This window comes from Carlito syrichta, unplaced genomic scaffold (genome assembly GCF_000164805.1).
Source record: "Carlito syrichta isolate Samal-C Ts95f unplaced genomic scaffold, Tarsius_syrichta-2.0.1 Scaffold143520, whole genome shotgun sequence".
NCBI lineage: Eukaryota > Metazoa > Chordata > Mammalia > Primates > Tarsiidae > Carlito > Carlito syrichta.
The window spans coordinates 97,604-115,897 of record NW_007087616.1 but is presented as its reverse complement, the minus strand read 5'-3'; the positions used below and the strand labels follow the sequence as shown (position 1 = coordinate 115,897).

General features: G+C 48.9%; 1 protein-coding gene across 1 annotated transcript in view; it reads left to right on the top strand.

Annotated features, from left to right (window-relative positions):
• FAM178B (family with sequence similarity 178 member B) overlaps positions 1 to 18,294 on the top strand; it is a 102,290-nt gene that overhangs the window by 19,533 nt on the left and 64,463 nt on the right. The window contains exons 8-9 of the mRNA XM_021708692.1: positions 6,900 to 7,005; positions 11,281 to 11,365. Coding sequence (XP_021564367.1) covers positions 6,900 to 7,005; positions 11,281 to 11,365 — 191 coding nt within the window. The remainder of the gene's footprint in view (positions 1 to 6,899; positions 7,006 to 11,280; positions 11,366 to 18,294) is intronic.

The window sequence follows — 18,294 nt, the reverse complement described above, 5'->3', positions numbered from 1 at the left end:
TGCAGGCTGGTGCCCTGCTTGGGTTGAAGGCCATGGAGATGGAGAAGGGGCCACCCTTGCCCACCAGGTAAGGATCATAAAGGTTGGGTTGCTTCTGTGGTCTCTTTGGCCAACTTGAACTTGAACATGAGAGTCTATCTTTTCCAGCTATTCAGGGTTTACTTATTTTTATTTCATTAATTCTAAATCCATCTTGTTTTATGATATAAAGATTACTCTTAACATTTTGATACACTTCCTTTAAAAGTTTTATTCATGGAAAGTTGCAAGCACATTTAAAGTAAAGAAGACAGGATAATGTACCTCCATGTATCCATCACTCAGTTTCAGTAAGGATCAGTTCAGAGCCAATCTTGTTTCCTCTCAACCTCTACCCACTAATACCACCATCCCAGGAATACTTTTAAGTAAATCCTGGACACATATAATTTTATCTGTAAATATATAGTTTGTGTCTCTAAAACATAAGACTCTATTTTTAGATATAACTTCAATACCATTATTATTCCTAAAGAAATAGTAATTTTTTTTTCTTTTTTCTTTTTTGAGACAGGGTCTCACTCTGTCACCCAAGTCGGAATGCAGTAGTACCACCATGGCTCACTGCAGCCTCAAGCTCTTGGACTCAAGCGATCCTCTCACCTCAGCCTTCTGAGTTGCTAGGACTACAGGCACGTGCCATCATGCCTAGCTAATTTTTAAAAATTTTTTGTAGAGATAGAGTCTTGCTGTGTTGCTTATGCTGCTCTCAAACTCCTGGCCTCAAACAATCCTATCACATCGGTCTCCCAAAGTACTGGGATTACAGGAATGAACTACCACACTTGGTCTAGACATAGTAATTTCTTAGTAGCATTAATATCATTGGGTGTTCAGATTTCAACTGTCTTATAAGTTTTTTGTAGCTGGGCATGGTGGCTCCCGTCTGTACTCCCAGCACTTTGGGAGACCAAGACTGGCAGATTACTTGAGCCCAGGAGCTCGAGACCAGCCTGGGCAACATGGCAAAAACTCATCTCTACAAAAAATAAAAATAAAATGAGCTGGGCATGGTGGTGCCTGCCAGCTAGTTAAAATGCCGAGGTGGAAGGATCGCCTGAGCCCAGGAGTTCAAGGCTGGCGTGAGCCATGATTGTTGTGATCTTGCCACTGCATTCCAGCCTGGGGAATGGAGTGAGAACCCGATTCAAAAATTAAAAATAAAAAAAAAAATGTTTTTTGTAGGTTGTTCAAATCAGAATGTCCAAACATTGCAATTAAACAATATAATGTTAATGGTGAAGTGCATTATTCTCATTTTTTGGATACTTTTATTTCCAGCTTTCCTCTATTAAAAACAATGCGGTAGAGAATGAATGTTTTTATACATAAATATTTGTTTGGAGGTCTAGAAAAACATTCCTAGCTGCGGGTTGCGATTATTGGATCTGAATGTAAGAACATTAGTAAAGGTTCACATTGCCATATTGAAAATATATCTAACAAAGAGGTGCTGAAAAGAGAATGCAAAGGAAAAACAAGAAAAGTAGTGGAGCTGGAGAAAGGAGGAGCAGGCTGGGCAGGAATTGGGGCAGACAGAGAGGAGAAAAGAAGGCGTCTTACTAGGCTGCTTTGGCCTTGGGGTTTGTGCCAATAGCAGGTTTTCTGTCCCAGACTGGATGGCAGGCAGGAAGTGTTTGACAGATGAGATGGCCTGTGGAGGAGTGACTTGGGATCAGAACAACCCTGCCAAATGGGGCCAGGTGGCCAACCAGCTTCCCTGGAGTGAGGGATTCAGAGTCTCCTTCCTCAGATATGCTAATGAAGCACTGTGGAGATGGTGTTGCCAGTGCCTCCAGTCCGAGGCTTTGAGAAATCTGCTGCGTTTTCTGGAGGAATGCCTGCTGTTTGACTCTGTGATTCTGTTAGCGGACCCTTGCTGGGCAGTGGTAAGGGCCACTTCCTGGAGGCCACCATTTAGCCCTAGATCATCTTTCATTTCCTGTTTGTGCCAAGGACTTCTAGTTGAGATGCAAGAGTGGGAAATAGGGCCGGGCTCGGTGGCTCAGCCTTTAATCCCAGCACTTTGGGAGGCCGAGGTCAGTGGATTGCCTGAGCCCACGGGTTCGAGACCCGCCTGGGCAATTTGGCGAGACCTCATCTCTACGATAAATCAAAAACTAGCCGGGCATAGTGGCGTGCACCTGTAGTTCCAGCTACTTGGAAGGCTGAGGCGGAAGGATCGCCAGAGCCCAGCAGGTCGAGGCTGCGGTGGCCGAGAGCGGCCACTGCACTCCAGTCTGGGCAACGGAGTGAGACTCCAACTCAAAAAAAAAAAAAAGAGTGGGAAATAGTCATCATTCAATAATGACCCCACCGTATGGCCACGGAGGAGGACACAGGATTGCCGGATCTCTTAAGAAGCAGTCAGGCAGCCATAAAAAAGAATGACGTCACATCCTTTGCAGCAACGTGGATGGAGCTGGAGATCATCATCCTAAGTAAACTGACTCAGAAACAGAAAACCAAACACCACATGTGGGAACTCAACAGTCGTGAAGATGGGGACATCTATAACAGACACTGGGGATACCAGCAAAGGGGAGGGGTGAAAGGAGTTTGGGTTCAGAATCTACTTATGGGACATAATGTTCACTATCTGAGGAGCGGGCCGCCTGAGACCCAGTCCCCACCACTACACAATATGTAATGGATACACATGTATACCCCCTGAATCTAAAATTTAAAAAAAAAACAAAAACAAAAAAGAAGTAATCAATCCAAATTTATTTCCTCATACTCCTCTGTGTATTCTAAACTTTCTACAATGAACATGTATCACTTTTATCACTAGAGGGAGAAAAATGAATGGCATTTTTTAAAAATCGCCTCTTGAAATAGATTCACTTCTTACCCTTCTGTGAAGAGGGAAAATATCTTTCTTCCCTCTGAACAAAATGGGAAATGTCGGCACAAGTGAAGCAAGCAGCTTGTTTTACCTCGCAGAGCAAGTACAGGCAGACTCGAGTCTGAGTCCCAGCAGCCTTCCCATAAGATCTACAGAGGTTCATGTCCAATTGCAGATGGCCCAGATGACTCACTCTTGTCCACCAATGGGCTGGTCAGTCCCCCAGGATCAAAGTCACGTGCCTTCACGACAGAAGTTGGTACCAACTGATTCCAGAAGCTGAACTTTTTCCTCCTACCTCGACAGCAGTTTAAAAGGAAATCCAATCCTTCTGAATGGAAAAGCATCAGGACCAAAGCCCCCGTCCAGCTCTTGGGCAGAAGCAAGCTTATCAGAAGGGTGGAGATTGCCTGCCCTGCTAAACTATTCATACCCCTGCCCTCCAAGGTGTTCATAGGGTGTCAGGGTCCACTTTTGTCATCTGGGTGCATCCGCCGCTGTTGGCTGTTGGTGTGAGGACTGTGTGCTCTCCAGAAGCCTGGTGCCTGGCCCAGGCTTTCCCTCACATATACTCTATCCAGTAGACAGGGGAAAGCAGGGGGTGTATGAGTCCAGGCTTCCCGTCTCCCTGAGGCCTGGCAGCCCTGGCTCTTGTTTAGCCATGAGCTCCTCCTCTTCCTGGAGTAAGAGGCCAGGGTTGAAGCCCAGGTGAAATAAATCCAGTAGTTACGGTATGTGGACAAGACTGAGCCATCCAACTGACTGCATCTGCCCCCGAAAATAAAGAGCAGGTGGAGGTGGTGAGCTGGGCTGTTGAAGGTCCCTGGGCTTCCTGACTGACCACGGTGATACAAAGAAAGGGAACACAGGCAAAAGCTTTGACCCTAATATGTTTATGTTCTATTTAAGCATTTTATTCAGGCTTTCATTTGAGTAACTTGGCAAAGGCCCAGAAACTGATACTGTATGAATAACTGCACTTGGTGTGTATCCTTCTGGCATCACTTGGGATTCCTGAGGCATTTAGAGACTTTGCCCTCTGGGACCGCTGCCCATGAAATAGATGAGGTGTTAGAGGCTGGAAGAACCTGTCCTTGGGCATGATCAGGAGCAGAAATTGAAAGACGGTCGCAGCTCTGCTCCAGAAGCCCAGTGTGCAGAACCAAGCTGGCCCTCTCATTTGTTATTACTTGTTTTGTGTGTTTCTCCCCTTTTGGTTGATATCCTCCCTGCCTTTCTTCTGTTCCAGCACGCAGTGAGGGTGGAAGCAGACACCTGCCCTCTGTCATTGCTGTCGTGGCTGGGGATTAGCAGCCTTCGGATTGTGGCTCCTCCCGTTCCTCACTCATCTATCACAGCTGAGGGCCTGGTGGGGACCTCCCTTCCCAGGATCTTTGGGGCCGACAGCTGGAGGCTTTGAGCTCAGCCAGGCCTGCGTGGCATGTGCTGCCAACAGAGGCTCTGTCTCCACTTCTCCCTCCAGGGTCCCCCAGCTTTCTCAGGATAACTTCTGACCTCAGCGTTGGCTTGGGCACAGGCAGAGGTGCCCACCTGGACCAGCATTGGTGTCCCTGATGTGGGGACATGACGCGGGTTTTTGTAAACCTGACAGCCACTGATTCTATCACCCAAGGGTTTTGAGCTTTCATCGCACACACCTCTGGCCCACTCCTCTTTTTCTCCAGACTTCCCTACCTGAGTGCTACTATGGGGACCCTCCTTCTTTCCCCACAGTCAGTGTCTGTCTTAGGCTTATGGCTAAGCCGAGGGGCAGCAGCATCTGCCTCCTGCCCAGCTTGCACTCAGCCTGCAGAGGGGATTCCTTGTAGGTCATCTAGTCCTGAACTCAGAATTCCTTGAAAGTCTTTCACCCCAGGGCAGAGCAGGACTTTCTGGCAGTCTCTCGCACTGGTCTCACAGATTAAACCCAACTCAGCAGCAATGAACTTGAAGGCCAGCCCATCATTTATTGGACAGAAACTGCACTGCAAGACCAGCGTAGCAGAAGGGAGACGTTACAACTGTGGGGTCTCTCTCTCTCGGAACAGCAGTTATAAATATGTTAATCTGAGCCAACAGGGGCTTGTACAATCAATTCCCCCACTGAGAAACTGGCAGGGTGCCCCCCTAGCAGAATGCCAGAGCCAGAGTCTCCTCAGAGTCCCCAAAGTGCCAGCCTCCTTGCCACATGGCTTCTGGAGGGGTCCTGCCAATTTGCAAGGTCCTCTGGGCGTTGTTTGCTTGAGTATTGTCTGCATTTGGGGTGCTGTGCATGTGCTCAGACCCTACATCTTGGGGTCAGTCCATGAAAGTCTCCATATGACCAGGCACGTGGAATAGAACACAGTGTGCCAGCAGCCCTGGGGTATACACGTGTTTGTATGTACAAATAAAGATCTATTTCAGAGCGGTTAACTTCACAACCATGGGAACAAAGATGCTTTCTCCTCTGAACTTAAATGATGTAGAGAAAAAAACATACAATTTGCAAATTGCCTGCACATACTCAGGGAGACAGCAGCTTGGCTCAGAGGACCACCTTTGTTTTGCAGCATTCTGTTCCTGGAAGATTAAAGTATGATGTCCTTTTTTTAAAAAAAGGAGAAGAAAGCCGGGCTCGGTGGCTCAGCCTGTAATCCCGCACCTTTGGGAGGCTGAGGTGAGTGGATTGCCTGAGCCTGCAGGTTCGAGACCCGCCTGGGCAACTTGGCGAGACTTCATCTCTACAATAAATCAAAAATTAGCGCGGCGTGGTAGCACACGCCTGTAGTTCCAGCTACTTGGAAGGCTGAGGCTGAAGGATCGCCAGAGCCCAGCAGGTCGAGGCTGCGGTGGCTGGGAGCGGCCACTGCACTCCAGTCTGGGTGACAGAGTGAGACTCCAACTCAAAAAAAAAAAAAAAAAGAGAAGCGGGAGGAGGAAGAGGAGAAGGTCGGGCTGACCCAGGAACTGTTTATCTAGGGCCATGATGTTAAATACTATCTGAAAAGTTCTTCACATGGATTTGGGTCATTAAAAAGAACAAACATGAAATTACACTTTCATTTCCTGGAATCCATATTAATTATCTTTGAATTGTCTAGAGTGAGAGAACAAAGGAGCAGTCACAAAATACACAGGGAGTAGAAGAATACTACCCTAAACCCAGTCTCTCTGGGCATGTCCAGGAGTTCAGGAAGGGTGACAGTCCAACCAGCCCCTCTAAAATGTCTTCCGAAGCACCTTCCACCAGAGGCCTCACAAACACACGAAATATTTCAACTACTCATTTTACAGAACCCTGGTATCTCATAGGTCAAGGTCATCTACCAGGGCAAGGATGTACTCCACACCAATGCTCTGATTTCAAGAGCTCCTATTAGGAGGGAGAGGCCCAGAAAGATGGCATGAATGGACACACGGGTTGTGGCCACAGCTGCGAGGCCAGTCTGGGTGCTTTTCCCTCCTGGCTCTGGGACACTTGTGACTGAGAAATCCTCTGTGGGACCCTTGTTTGGTATCTCCTTCTCAGAATTTCCCCATCCTGGGCCCCTTTCTGTTGCTTTATCATTGTCTTAGGTGTCCTCTTTGTGTCAGAAAAACACAGGTGGGACAGAAACACCCTGTGTAACCCCAAGAAATTGGCCATGGTGCACGGGTACTGCTTTCTGTGCCTTGCGTTCTGAGACTAAGACTCCTGGGCTTGCTCTTCACCACAAATCCTTTTCATGCTCCTGGTAAACACCTCGGTTCCTCCTCTGTCAAGTGGCAAGGTCACAGTGTGCCGCCCTGCCGTGTGTTCTAGACACTGAGATGTTCAGGGAAAGCACTAGAGAAACACAAGCGATGCTGATGGTGGTGTGGGTTACTTTTCCTTCTGACAGCTTCTTAATGAGTGCTCGAAAAGCACATTTGTCCGTGATGTTGGGAATGTGCTTCCCGGCATCCCGGTCCCCTGCAGTGTGACAGAGACAGGCATGCCTGGGGCCACCAGCGAGGAGGCCTCCCCTAACCTTATACCTCTGCCCCCCAGCTCCCCGCCAGCCCAGCAGCTCTCCTTCCTGCACAGTGGCCTCCTCAGCACTCTCTACCTGCACATGCCTGACTGCCCCGTGCCCCTGCTCCAGTGGCTGTTCCAGGTGAGGAACACAGTCCTACCACCAGGTGGCAGGAGTGTTGTGGGGCATCGCTAGCCTGGCAGGCCATGGGGAGGTTGGGCATTTAACTCTTCTTGCCCTGGGTGCTGCTAGACTTGTCTCTGACCAAGAGGAGAGGACGGCTGATTGGGTATTGATCGTCACTGAAATGCTAAGGATGCCAAGGTCAGGGAAGTGCAGGATCCCACTCATGGCCTCCCATAGCTGGCGACTGCCTGGGAGCCTCTGCTTCCCCCACAGTGTGTGCGTCTCTGGGTGCTGCCTGTGCCCTAGTTTAGCTTTACTGAGGGGCCTGGTATTCTTAGTGGACTTAAGGTCTGTGCTGCTCAACAGGTGTGGCCATCGTTTTATAAAGCTCATCTCGCATCCCATGAGCAGCAGGAGGGCTGCTCAGGGCCCACTGAAGTTGTGCAGCACCCATAGAAGTGTGGGGGTCCTCATGACTTTGGAGCTGAGGGTGCTTGGGTGTTTGAGCCTTTGCTTTCCATTGTGCAATTTTAGGTGCCTGGAAATACCTAGAACAGCTTCTCTGTCTGCCTCCCCGCCTCTTTTCTTCCCTCCTGGTTGCTGCTAGAACATTTTGCCTTGGGGGAACATGCATTCTGCCTGGGGCTTGACACCGTTGCACCAAGAAAGACCACGAGAAGCCAGCAGGGACAGCTAGAACCCAATGGCTGTGATCTGAATGCAAAGCATGAGGATGCTGGCCTGGCCTTAGCCCCCACCCAGAATTGTCTCTGTCTGGAGACAGGCAGGTCAAAAGTTCCAGCTGGTCCCATTCTTGCCAGTTGGAGCCTGGACCCCAGCTGTAAATCAGACACCATGCAGGGTGGATTATTCGAGGAACTCCTCAGCCTCAGCAGGTTGGCTGCAATCCAGAAAGAACCCTCCAGCTCTCTCTCCTTCCTCTGGGGTCCTTCATGCTGCTCCTTCCTGCCCCAGAGGAAGAAGACACATTGGCTCCAGGGGCTCTCGTGTGTAGCTATTGCCCTTGCCCCCCTGCAAGGCCCAGAAGGAGTGGTGGGTGAGTAACAGAGAACAATGGGGCCATTATTCTCCACCCCAGCCAGTGCAGCCTCTCTCTGCTCCTTGCACAGTATATGACAAAATGCACAATCGGGCATTGGGAGGCACAAAGAGCCCATCTGAGACGTCGCCCACAGAGGGTCCTTGTGTGACCCTGACACAGTGTGGAGTGCCTCCCCTATTAGTGCGTTGTTGTCCTCCATGAGGTTCTGAGACCTCTGCTCTGGGAGGCACAGGCCTGTCTACCTTCCTGGGAGGGGGCCCGTAGGGAGGGGACCCATAGAGGAGACAAGTCCAGGACCCAGCCTGAGATCAGACTAGGTGCGAGTTCAGGATCAGCCAGCTTCTACTGTGTCACCTTGAGTGAGTTACTTGGCATCAGCTCTGTGCCTCAGGAGGCCAGGGCCAGTGGTCCCATGTGGAGCTTAAATGGGTGAATCCTTATGGCCCCACAGCTTTGCTCCAGGCCTGGCCATCCTCTGCGAAGAATGATGTTAGTGTACAAGTTCTGGTTCACACTCTGTAGGAAGGAGAAACAGATGCTCCCGTTCCCTCTCCCCAGCCCCCACCAGCCTAGCAGCTAAAGCCAGATCCGTGAAAGAGGTGCACTTGGCTTTGGGAGCGTTTAGGGCTGTGAACTCGGACAACTTCAGACCCTCATGCTGTCAGTGAGGACTCTGGTTACAAGAGGCAGAAATCCACAGCTGCTCCCTCATGAAGGTGCAGGTGTGTTTATGAGACCCCAGGGCAGGAGAAGGGCCTCAAGAAGCACTGGAATCAGGAGTAGAGAAGGGATCCTAGGACAGGCCTCTGCTTCTCTCTCTGCTCTGGGCTCCATGGCCAAGTAAGTCCAGGCCCTGTGCCCAAGTCTAATTCCCCAGAAAGGGGAATCTGGTTGGGTGCAAAGTGGTCCCCTGGTCCAATCAAAGGCAGCTAGAGAAGGCATGGTCCTGGGGCTGCTGGGGGCGACACGTGTACCTGGGGTCCATTCTGAGAGCTAGCGGGCAGGGAAGGTGGACAGATCACTCCAGTTCTGCTCATTCAACTCTTTCCTTGAAAGGACATCCCCGAGTTCTCTCGGGAATTGGTCCTGCTCACTCTTCCCAGGGGCTTTAGTGGAGTGTACAGTAGGCACTGGATGAACAGGCTTAGGCCTCAGTCCTGTGGACCTATGTGGGCTCCTATGACTTATGTTAGTAGAGCCCTTGTTTGTACTTTCCTGGTAAGCCTTGCTGGAAGGGTAGACAAAAGCAGGTAGCATATGCCTTCAAAGAATTCATGTTCTTGGGAAATAGTCAAGCGTTCAACTATGAAGTCAAAAGAAGTTATGAAAGAAGGAGGAGGCCGGGCTTAGAGGCTCAGCCTGTAATCCCAGCACTTTGGGAGGCCGAGGTGAGTGGATTGCCTGAGTCCGTGGGTTCGAGACCTGCTGGGGAACTTGGCTAGATCTCTTCTCTACAATAAATAATTTTAAAAAATCAGCCGGGCGTGGTAGTACATGCCTGTAATTCCGGCTACTCGGAAGGCTGAGGCGGAAGGATTGCCGGAGCCCAGCAGGTGAGGCTGCAATGGCTGGGAGCGTGCCACTGCACTCCAGTCTGGGTGACGGAGTGAGACTCCAACTCAAAAAAAAAAAGAAAGAAGGAGGAAGGCAGAGTTCTAGACTCAGCTGGCAGTTTCTGCACAGGTTTACTGGGAGCACCCTCAGAACCCATACCTGTGAGGGAGGGAGAGCAATAGGCCCCAAGGAATCTCTCGGGGCTCTGGAACCTGGCGACTTCTTAGAGTTGTCCTGGTTGAGGCAAAGGATCCAGGCCCTTGAACCCCAGCATCGGCCAGTTAGCAGATATAGGCTGTACTTGTTGAGGGCCATGACCTTGGGCCAGGTGCTCCCTCCAAGGTCAATGCCCAGAGAAGTCTTGGGCTCAGAGACCCTGGCAGCAGCAGTGCCTAACCCTGGGAGAGCCTCAGTCCTGAAAAGGAGTGTGCCCACAGTGTCCACCACAGTGGGCTGTTGTCAGCATTCTCAAGCGGAGTGGTGTGACGTGCAGCATGGCTGGCCATGAGCAGGAGTCCCACCCCGAGTGTCCCCAGACTAGATGGCACTTGTGGGCGGATGCTGTTCCACTGCTCATCCTCCATATCATACTCTCTCCGTGTTCCAAATCCCCAGCTTCTGACTCTCAGTCTCAAGGAGCCTTCAAATAAGGACCCCAGTGATCTTGAGCCAGGTGGCCACCCTCCCTTGTTTGAGTACCAAGGATCTTCCAACCAGCAGTCTCAGAGGATGATAAGGCACTGACCTGAAAATGATTCAACTGTTGAAAGGGGCCAATGCTGTCATTGTCCAGCTAACTGTGGTCAAGCATTCTTTTCCTCTACACTGGCTCCCGCCCTGGAGGGTCATGGCTATGACCTAAGGGAGTGAGGGACAGAAGGACCAAGACTCCCACACAAGGGAGGTGGACAGAGTAGTTTTCCAGTAACACAAACCTGGGCTTGAATCCTGGCTTTGCTGCTTACCAGCTATGTGACCCTGGGGGAGTTGCTTGCTTTTTTAAGCTTGGTTTATTTTTCTGTTTTCTTTCTTTCTTTCTTTTTCTTTTTTAGTCAGGCGTCATTATACCTTGGTAATTTTATTTTTTATTTTTCAATTGGAGTCTCACTCAGATGCTCAGGCTGGAGGACAGTGGTACAACCATGGCTCATCACAGCCTCGACCTCCTAGGCTCAGGAGATCCTTCAACCTCAGTCCCCTGAGTAGCTGGAACTGCTAGAAGCACATGCCACCACACCTGGCTAATTTTTTTATTTTTTGTAGTAATGAGGTCTACTATGTTGCCTAGGCTGGTCTTGAACTGCTGGGCTCACAGTCCTCCTGCCTCGGCCTTCCAAAGTGCTGGGATTACAAGTATGAGTCACTGCGCTGACATAATTTTTTGATTTTTTTTGTAGAGACATGGTTTTACTATGTGCCTTGTCTGGTCTCAAACTCTTGGGCTTAAGCAATCCTACAGCCTCAGCCTCCCAGAGTGCTGGGATTACAGGCATGAGCCACGCTCGCAGTCCCGAGCTTGGTTTGTTCATCTGTAAAATGGCAATAAGGGCGGTATCCTTCTACTACATGGGCTTGTAAGGAATACGTGGGATTTATTTAATATGGAGTAATAGAAATTTTCTACTATTACTCTGTAAGAATGACCCCGCTAACCAGTGCTTTTCTCCTCCTAGCTGTTGACATGGCCTCCAGAAACTTCTTCGGAAGCCTTTGGTCTCCTATGGGATCTCAGTGTGGATGGGCTCTTCCGTCAGTCCGGTCAGTACTAGGGTGCAGGGTGGAGACAGGGCCCTGAATACACAAGCTCTTGAGCCTGTATGATACATGACTCTCAGTGCCTCTAGAACCCAGTGTGCAGGGGAGGAGCTGCTGGGGACATCGCATCACCAGGATGAGGAGATATCAGGCCATCTTTGGCTCTGGCTCCAGCGTTAGTAAAAAGCTGAGCCAACAGGCTCCTTGGCACTTTGATCTGGCCTCAGATCCAGGTTGCCATGGCCACGTCTAGGCTGACTGCACAGACTCTTGGGATCTCAGAGCAGTCCAGGAAGGTAGGTTCAGACTGAGGCTGTCTCTGGGTCTGAGGGGACACATTGCCTCCAAATTCTTCCAGAGAGTGCTCATTAGCTTGGGAGGGTTCCAGGAACATCTGCATCAGATCAGGGCAGCTCCTTGGGTTGGAGTCACCAAGGGAGAGGGCTCCGGAGCTGTCCCCTCCACCGACAGCCCTCCTTGGCTGCTAGGGCATCACCAGTGCCCTGAGTTTGGTCTGAGCAGGAATGAGAGCCTCAAGCCTATACCTTGGTCATGACATTTAGGAGATATATTTAATTCATCTTTATAATTTTTTTTTTTTTTTGAGTTGGAGTCTCACTCTGTTGCTCAGACTGGAGTGCAGTGGCCGCTCCCGGCCACCGCAGCCTCGCCTGCTGGGCTCCGGTGATCCTTCCACCTCAGCCTTCTGAATAGTTGGAACTACAGGGGCGCGTTACCATGCCTGGTTAATTTTTTGATTTATTGTAGAGATGAGGTCTCACCAAGTTGCCCAGGCAGGTCTCGAACCCGCAGGCTCAGGCAATCCACTCACCTCAGCCTCCCAAGGCACGGGATTACAGGCTGAGCCACCGAGCCCGGCTCATCTTTATAATATTTTAAGATGTACATAGTTCTATGGAAGCAATTAATATTCCCTTAGTGGCTGCAGCCTTCCCAGGCTGTCATCACTTGGTACCTGAACCTAGACACTTTGGCACCAAAAAATATGTAACCAGTTGAAAGTTGCTTATGGCAGATGGTAAGAGGGATTCACAGGTGCCCAGACCCCATCTTTGCCCCAGCTGTAGTCAGCTTGCCCCCAGAGCACAGAAAGCACATAGCTCCGAAAACCAAGGTCATAGACCCAGGATACACCATTAACCCCTAACCCTTTGAGTGTCTGCTTTTGTGCCTCTTCTGCTTCAGGAGTTGGCTGAACTGGGGGCCATCTGTCAAATTAGAGCATTCCAGACTCTCCCACCCTCGTCCGTGAGGCTCTCTAACGGAGGTCTTCTGAATAGCACCAGTCTCAGCACCCTCTCCCTTTTCATAACCTCTGCCCCTGCAATCCCTGCTGCCCTTTGGAGTCCCAGGGGCCGCCTTTGTGGCATGCCTGCCCTTTTGGGAACAGAGGCCTCCCTTGTCCTGCTGTTCTTCTCCATGCTGTGGTATGTGTCTCCTCTGCAGAGGCAGAGGGGCCGTCCCACTCTGCCTCTGCTTTTTGCCATGTTGTCTCTGACTCGCCCTCCATTAGGAGAGGCCAGAAACTGGCTCCTGAGTTTCCAGTTAGCTCAGCTCTGGCTCCCCCAATTCCAGAGCATCTCCATGGACATCACCTGAGAATCCAGCCTGGGATTCTGTTTCCCTGCCCAGAGGAATAGAGACTGGCCTAGAGGATTCCATGCCTGAGATCAAGATCTCAACTGACGAGGGGAAAGTCAGAGTCCAGGTCCACAAGAGAACTGAAGGCAGGGTCTTGAACAGATATTTGCATACCTAGGTTCTCAGCAGCATTATTCACAATAGCCAAGAGGTGGAAGCAGCCCAGGTGCCCATCGACATATGGATAAACAAAATGCAGTGTATACATAGTGGAATAGTATTTAGCCTTAAAAAGGAAGGAGCTGCAGTCTCACTCTGTTGCCCAGGCTGGACTGTGGTTGCATGCTCATGGCCACTGCAGCCACGACCTGCTGAGTTCAGGTGATCCTTCCATCTCAGCCTTCCAAGTTGCTGGAACTACAGGCATGCGCCACCACGTGCAGCTAATTTTTGATTTATTGTAGAGATGAGGTCTCACCAAGTTGCCCAGGCTGGTCTGGAACCTGTGGGCTCAGGCAATTCTTTCACCTCAGCTTCCCAAAACACTTGGATTATAAGTGTGAGCCACCACACCTGGCCTTCCCTCTTTTTATAAAGACATTCTTTTTATTTTGTTTCATTAGACAGAGCTGGGTCACAGGCTTTAGAGGAAGTGATGTATTATTTTTTAAAAATCCTACTTTTGTGTTCATCTATGCTACAGTGTGGATGAACCTCAAAAACATTATTCTGAGTGAAATAAACAAGACACAAAAGAACAAATACCATATAACTTCACTTCTATGAGGTACCTAGAATAGTCAGATTCACAGAGACAGAAAGTGGAATAGTGGTTATCAGGGGCTAGGGAAGGGGATGGAATTGTGTTGTGGGTACAGAGGTTCGGTTTGGAAAGATGAAGTTCTGGAGATGGATGGTGGTGATGATTGCACAACAGCACGAATGTACTTAATACCATTGAATTGTACACTTAGAAATGGTTAAGGCGGCCGGGCTTGGTGGCTCAGCCTGTAATCCCAGTGCTTTGGGAGGCTGAGGTGAGTGGATTGCTTGAGTCCGCGGGTTCGAGACTCACCTGGGCAACCTGACGAGATCTCATTTCTACAATAAATAAAAAAAAAAAAATTAGCTGAGCATGGTAGCGCACACCTATAGTTCCAGCTACTTGGAAGGCTGAGCGGAAGGATTGCTGGAGCCCAGCGGGTCGAGGCTGCAGTGGCCGGGAGCGGCCACTGCACACCAGTCTGGGCGATGGAGTGAGACTCCAACTCAAAAAAAAAAAAATGTTTAAGGTGGTAAATTTTATACTATGTGTATTTTATTACAACTGAAAAAAAAGGCCGGGTTGAGAGCAAAGAGCCAGGTGCCAGGAGAGAATCTACCAAAAGCCAGAACTAACAGTCAACTGTAAGTTCAGGAGGCATTTCTGAGGTTAAGTCAGACCCAGGATTGATGCAGAAGGAAGTTATGCCCCTCCAGATTCACTATCAACCTGGGTTCTCTGAGTGTCTCTATGAGAGGACAGTGGAGCTCTGAGCTACACAGTTCGGGGCAGACTGAAGGCTGCCTCCCATCTGTATCTGGGGTGTGTGTGGGGTCATGCTGTCCTTTCTCCCTGTGTGTATAAGCCTCTGTCCTTTCTTGGAGTTTGTGGTTGACCCACAGTTCTCCCTAGATGACCTTAGGAAGGGTCTTATGCAATCACCTTTATCCCAACCTGCTTCCTGAGTAAGGAAATAGTTGAGACTTCAGAGTGAAGACTGTTGTGGGTGTGCTCCGGTGACAGGGCCAAGGCCCTGAGCAGACCAGAGTACATTGGATTATGGAATTTTGGTGGTGAGTTACATTCCTGGACTGAGAAGCAGCACACATCACCTGTGTGAAGCTCTTGGCGAGCTTAGAGAATGGGATATTCTGGAATATTGCCATTCTTCATTGCAGGGAGTATTTATTCGTTTATTCAGCAAAGATGCTTTGAGTGCTTCCTGTATTCCAGCACCTCGCTAGATGGCAGAGAGAGACACAAGGATGAGTAAGGCGTGGTTCCTGTCCTCAGAAGACTGACAGCCCGGTGGGAGATGATGAAATGAGCAGTTATGATAGGAGACATAAATAAGGCAAAAGAAAGAGAATTACTTCTAGCTAGGTGAGGATGGGGTCTAGGGAGGCAGGACTCAGGAAGTGCTTTGTAGCTGAGCCATCTTATGAAAGATATGCCGGGCAGGGATTGCAAACTCAGTTGCTTATGAGGACCAAGTGAGCTCAGAGGCTAGAGGCTGTCTGGGCCCGGTGTGGTGGCTCACGCCGGGAAATCCCAACACTTTGGGAAGCAGAGGCAGAGAGGATTGCCTGAGTTCAGGGTTTTGAGGCCAGCCTGGACAACTTGGCGAGACCTTGTCTCTACAACAAATTAAAAAAAAAAAAAAAAAAACAATTAGCCAGCATGGTGGCACATGCCTGTCGTTCCAGCTACTTGGAAGACTGAGGCGGAAGGATCACCTGAGCACAGCAGATCAAAGTTGCAGTGGCCATGAGCATGCCACCACACTCTAGCCCGGGCAACAGAGTGAGACTCTGACTCAAAAAATAAATAAACAAAAATAAAGAGGCTACCTGCACCAGGTAAATGCAGGTTCAGTATTGCCATATCTCTCCATTTTCAAGAGAAGTCATGTTTTAATTAGAATGTATTTTGGCTGTTAGTAACAAGTACCCAATTAAGAGCGGTTTGCTATCTCATATGATAGTAAATCCAGAGATAGGTGATTTTGTGATGTTCAGCTAATCTGCAGTGTCAGGGCTCTGGATTCTGTGTATACCTTTCTCACTACTTCCCCTCAAGGTTGCAAAAAGGCTGCCATAGCTCCAAATGTCATGTCCTCATGAGACAGCAGTGTTCAAGGCAGAAAGGGTAAGGATGGGGCATAAGAGGCCATCGCTGCTCTTTCTTTTCTCTCTTTTTTTTTGAGTTGGAGTCTCACTCTGTTGAACAGGCTGGAGTGCGGTAACATGCCCACGGCCACCGTAGCCTCAACCTGCTGAGCTCAGGTGATCCTTCCATCTCAGCCTTCCAAGTTGCTGGAACTACAGGCATGCGCCACCACGCCCAGCTAATTTTTTGATTTATTGTAGAGATGAGGTCTCATCAAGTTTCCCAGGCTGGTCTCGAAACTGTGGGCTGAGGCAATTCTCTCACCTCAGCTTCCGAAAGTACTGGGATTATAGGCGTGAGCCGCCACACCCAGCCTTCTCTCTTTTTATAAAGACATTCTATTTTGTTTCATTAGACAGAGCTGGGTCACAGGCTTTAGAGGTCATGCTCCATGTTTTCTGACTGTCCAGCACCCTTTGAACACCCTAGCAGTGTCTGAAGAATTTCCAGCCTCATGAATCCTACCCCTAGGGTAGAACTTAGCAGACTCACTTTCCTACCTCCCTTGAGATATTTTAATTTTTCATTTGGGCATTTCCATTTAGTTCTTTTTTAAAAAAATCGTTTCTATTTCTCTACTGGGATTTCCTGTTTGTTCATTTAGTATGAGTAGATTTCCTTCTACCATCTTGAGCATAGTTATAATAGTTGCTTTAAAATCCTTGTGTGTAATTCTAACATCTGAGTCATCTAATTCATTACTGTTTAAAATTCCATATGAAAGTGAATGCTTATTTAGAATGAGTAAAGAAATCATACCAAATGCTAGACCTTGGGAGACTCAAATTCCTTTCACTAGATCTCTTTAAGATTGTTTCTAGAAATGCTCACATAGCAAAGCTTGCTGATTGCAACCAGCTCCCCTTCCCACCCTAGAACACTCACAGTGGCCCATGCAAGTGAGGGTCCTGGAACCTGAGCTTAATTAGATTTATGGTAAACTGACTTTCTGCTTATAAAAGCCTGTTTTCTATTGAGGTACCAGCTCATCTTTCTGTTGCCTGTGCCTCAGAACCCTGACTGCTCAAATAGCCACACTTAGGCCAGTGTCTGCAAAGGTGAGTGGGATGACATGATTCTCCCACTGGGTAGAACTGGTTTCCTTGAGCAGACACCAGAACAAAATCGGAGTTCCCTTACCAGAGAAGAAGAGGAGTTAGGATTCTTGGATTGGCAGACGGCAGAATCTGCCACAGCTGGAATAGGGTGTTTATGTGAACTCTCCTTTTGGTAACTAATTCAGTTAAAACAACAAGAACAAAGCCAGTGTGAACACTGCATTCAACTGGAGCCCACTGATTTGCAGCCCTGAGTAGGATCTGGATGCACAGAGATGCAAGGGAAGCAGGGAGCATTGGGAACAAAGACAAGGAGTTAGGAAGAGTGGGGCTTCATTAAGAGGGCAGAGTAGTAGGTAAGACCAGAAGTTGGGGCCAGATCTTGGATGACAGTGAGGGCCAAAGCAGACACAGTGAAGTTTTATGAATATTTGGCAAGATCAGGATGGAAATGTTGTTGTTTTTAAAGATAAAATTCACATACCGTACAGTTCACCCTTTTAAAATCTATGATTCAGTGGTTTTTGGTACATTCGCAGAATTGTTCAACCATCAGCATTGTCTACTCCCAGAACATTTTGATCACCCCAAAAGGAAACCTCTTACCTATCAGCAGTCATTCCCTACTCCTGCCTATCCCAGCCCCTGGCAACCATTAATCTTCTTTCTGTCTCTAGGAATCTGCCGATTCTGGACATTTCATATAAATGGAATTGTACACTAAGTGACCTTTTGTATCTGACTTCTTTTTTTTTTTTTGAGTTGGAGTCTCACTCTGTTACCCAGACTGGAGTGCAGTGGCCGCTCCCGGCCACCGCAGCCTCGCCTGCTGGGCTCCGGCGATCCTTCCGCCTCAGCCTTCCCAGTAGCTGGAATTACAGGCGCGTGCTACCACGACCGGCTAATTTTTTGATTTATTGTAGAGATGAGGTCTCGCCAAGTTGCCCAGGCGGGTCTCGAACCCGCGGGCTCAGGCAATCCACTCACCTCAGCCTCCCAAAGGCGCGGGATTACAGGCTGAGCCACCGAGCCCGGCTCTGACTTCTTTTCTTAGTAGTGGTTTCAAGGTTCATGAAAGTTACTGCTTGTCAGTACTTCATTTTTTTATGGGTGAATAATACTCCATTTTATGAGATACACCACATTTTACTTATCCGTTTGTCAGTTGATGGACACTTGAGTTGCTTCTACCTTTTGGCTATTAGGAGTAAGCTGTTGTGAACATTTGCGTTCAAGTGTTTACATAGACATATGTTTCCAGTTCTCTCAGGTTATATACTTAGGAGTAGAATTGCTGGGTCACATGGTAACTCTATGTTTAACTTTTTGAGGAACTGACA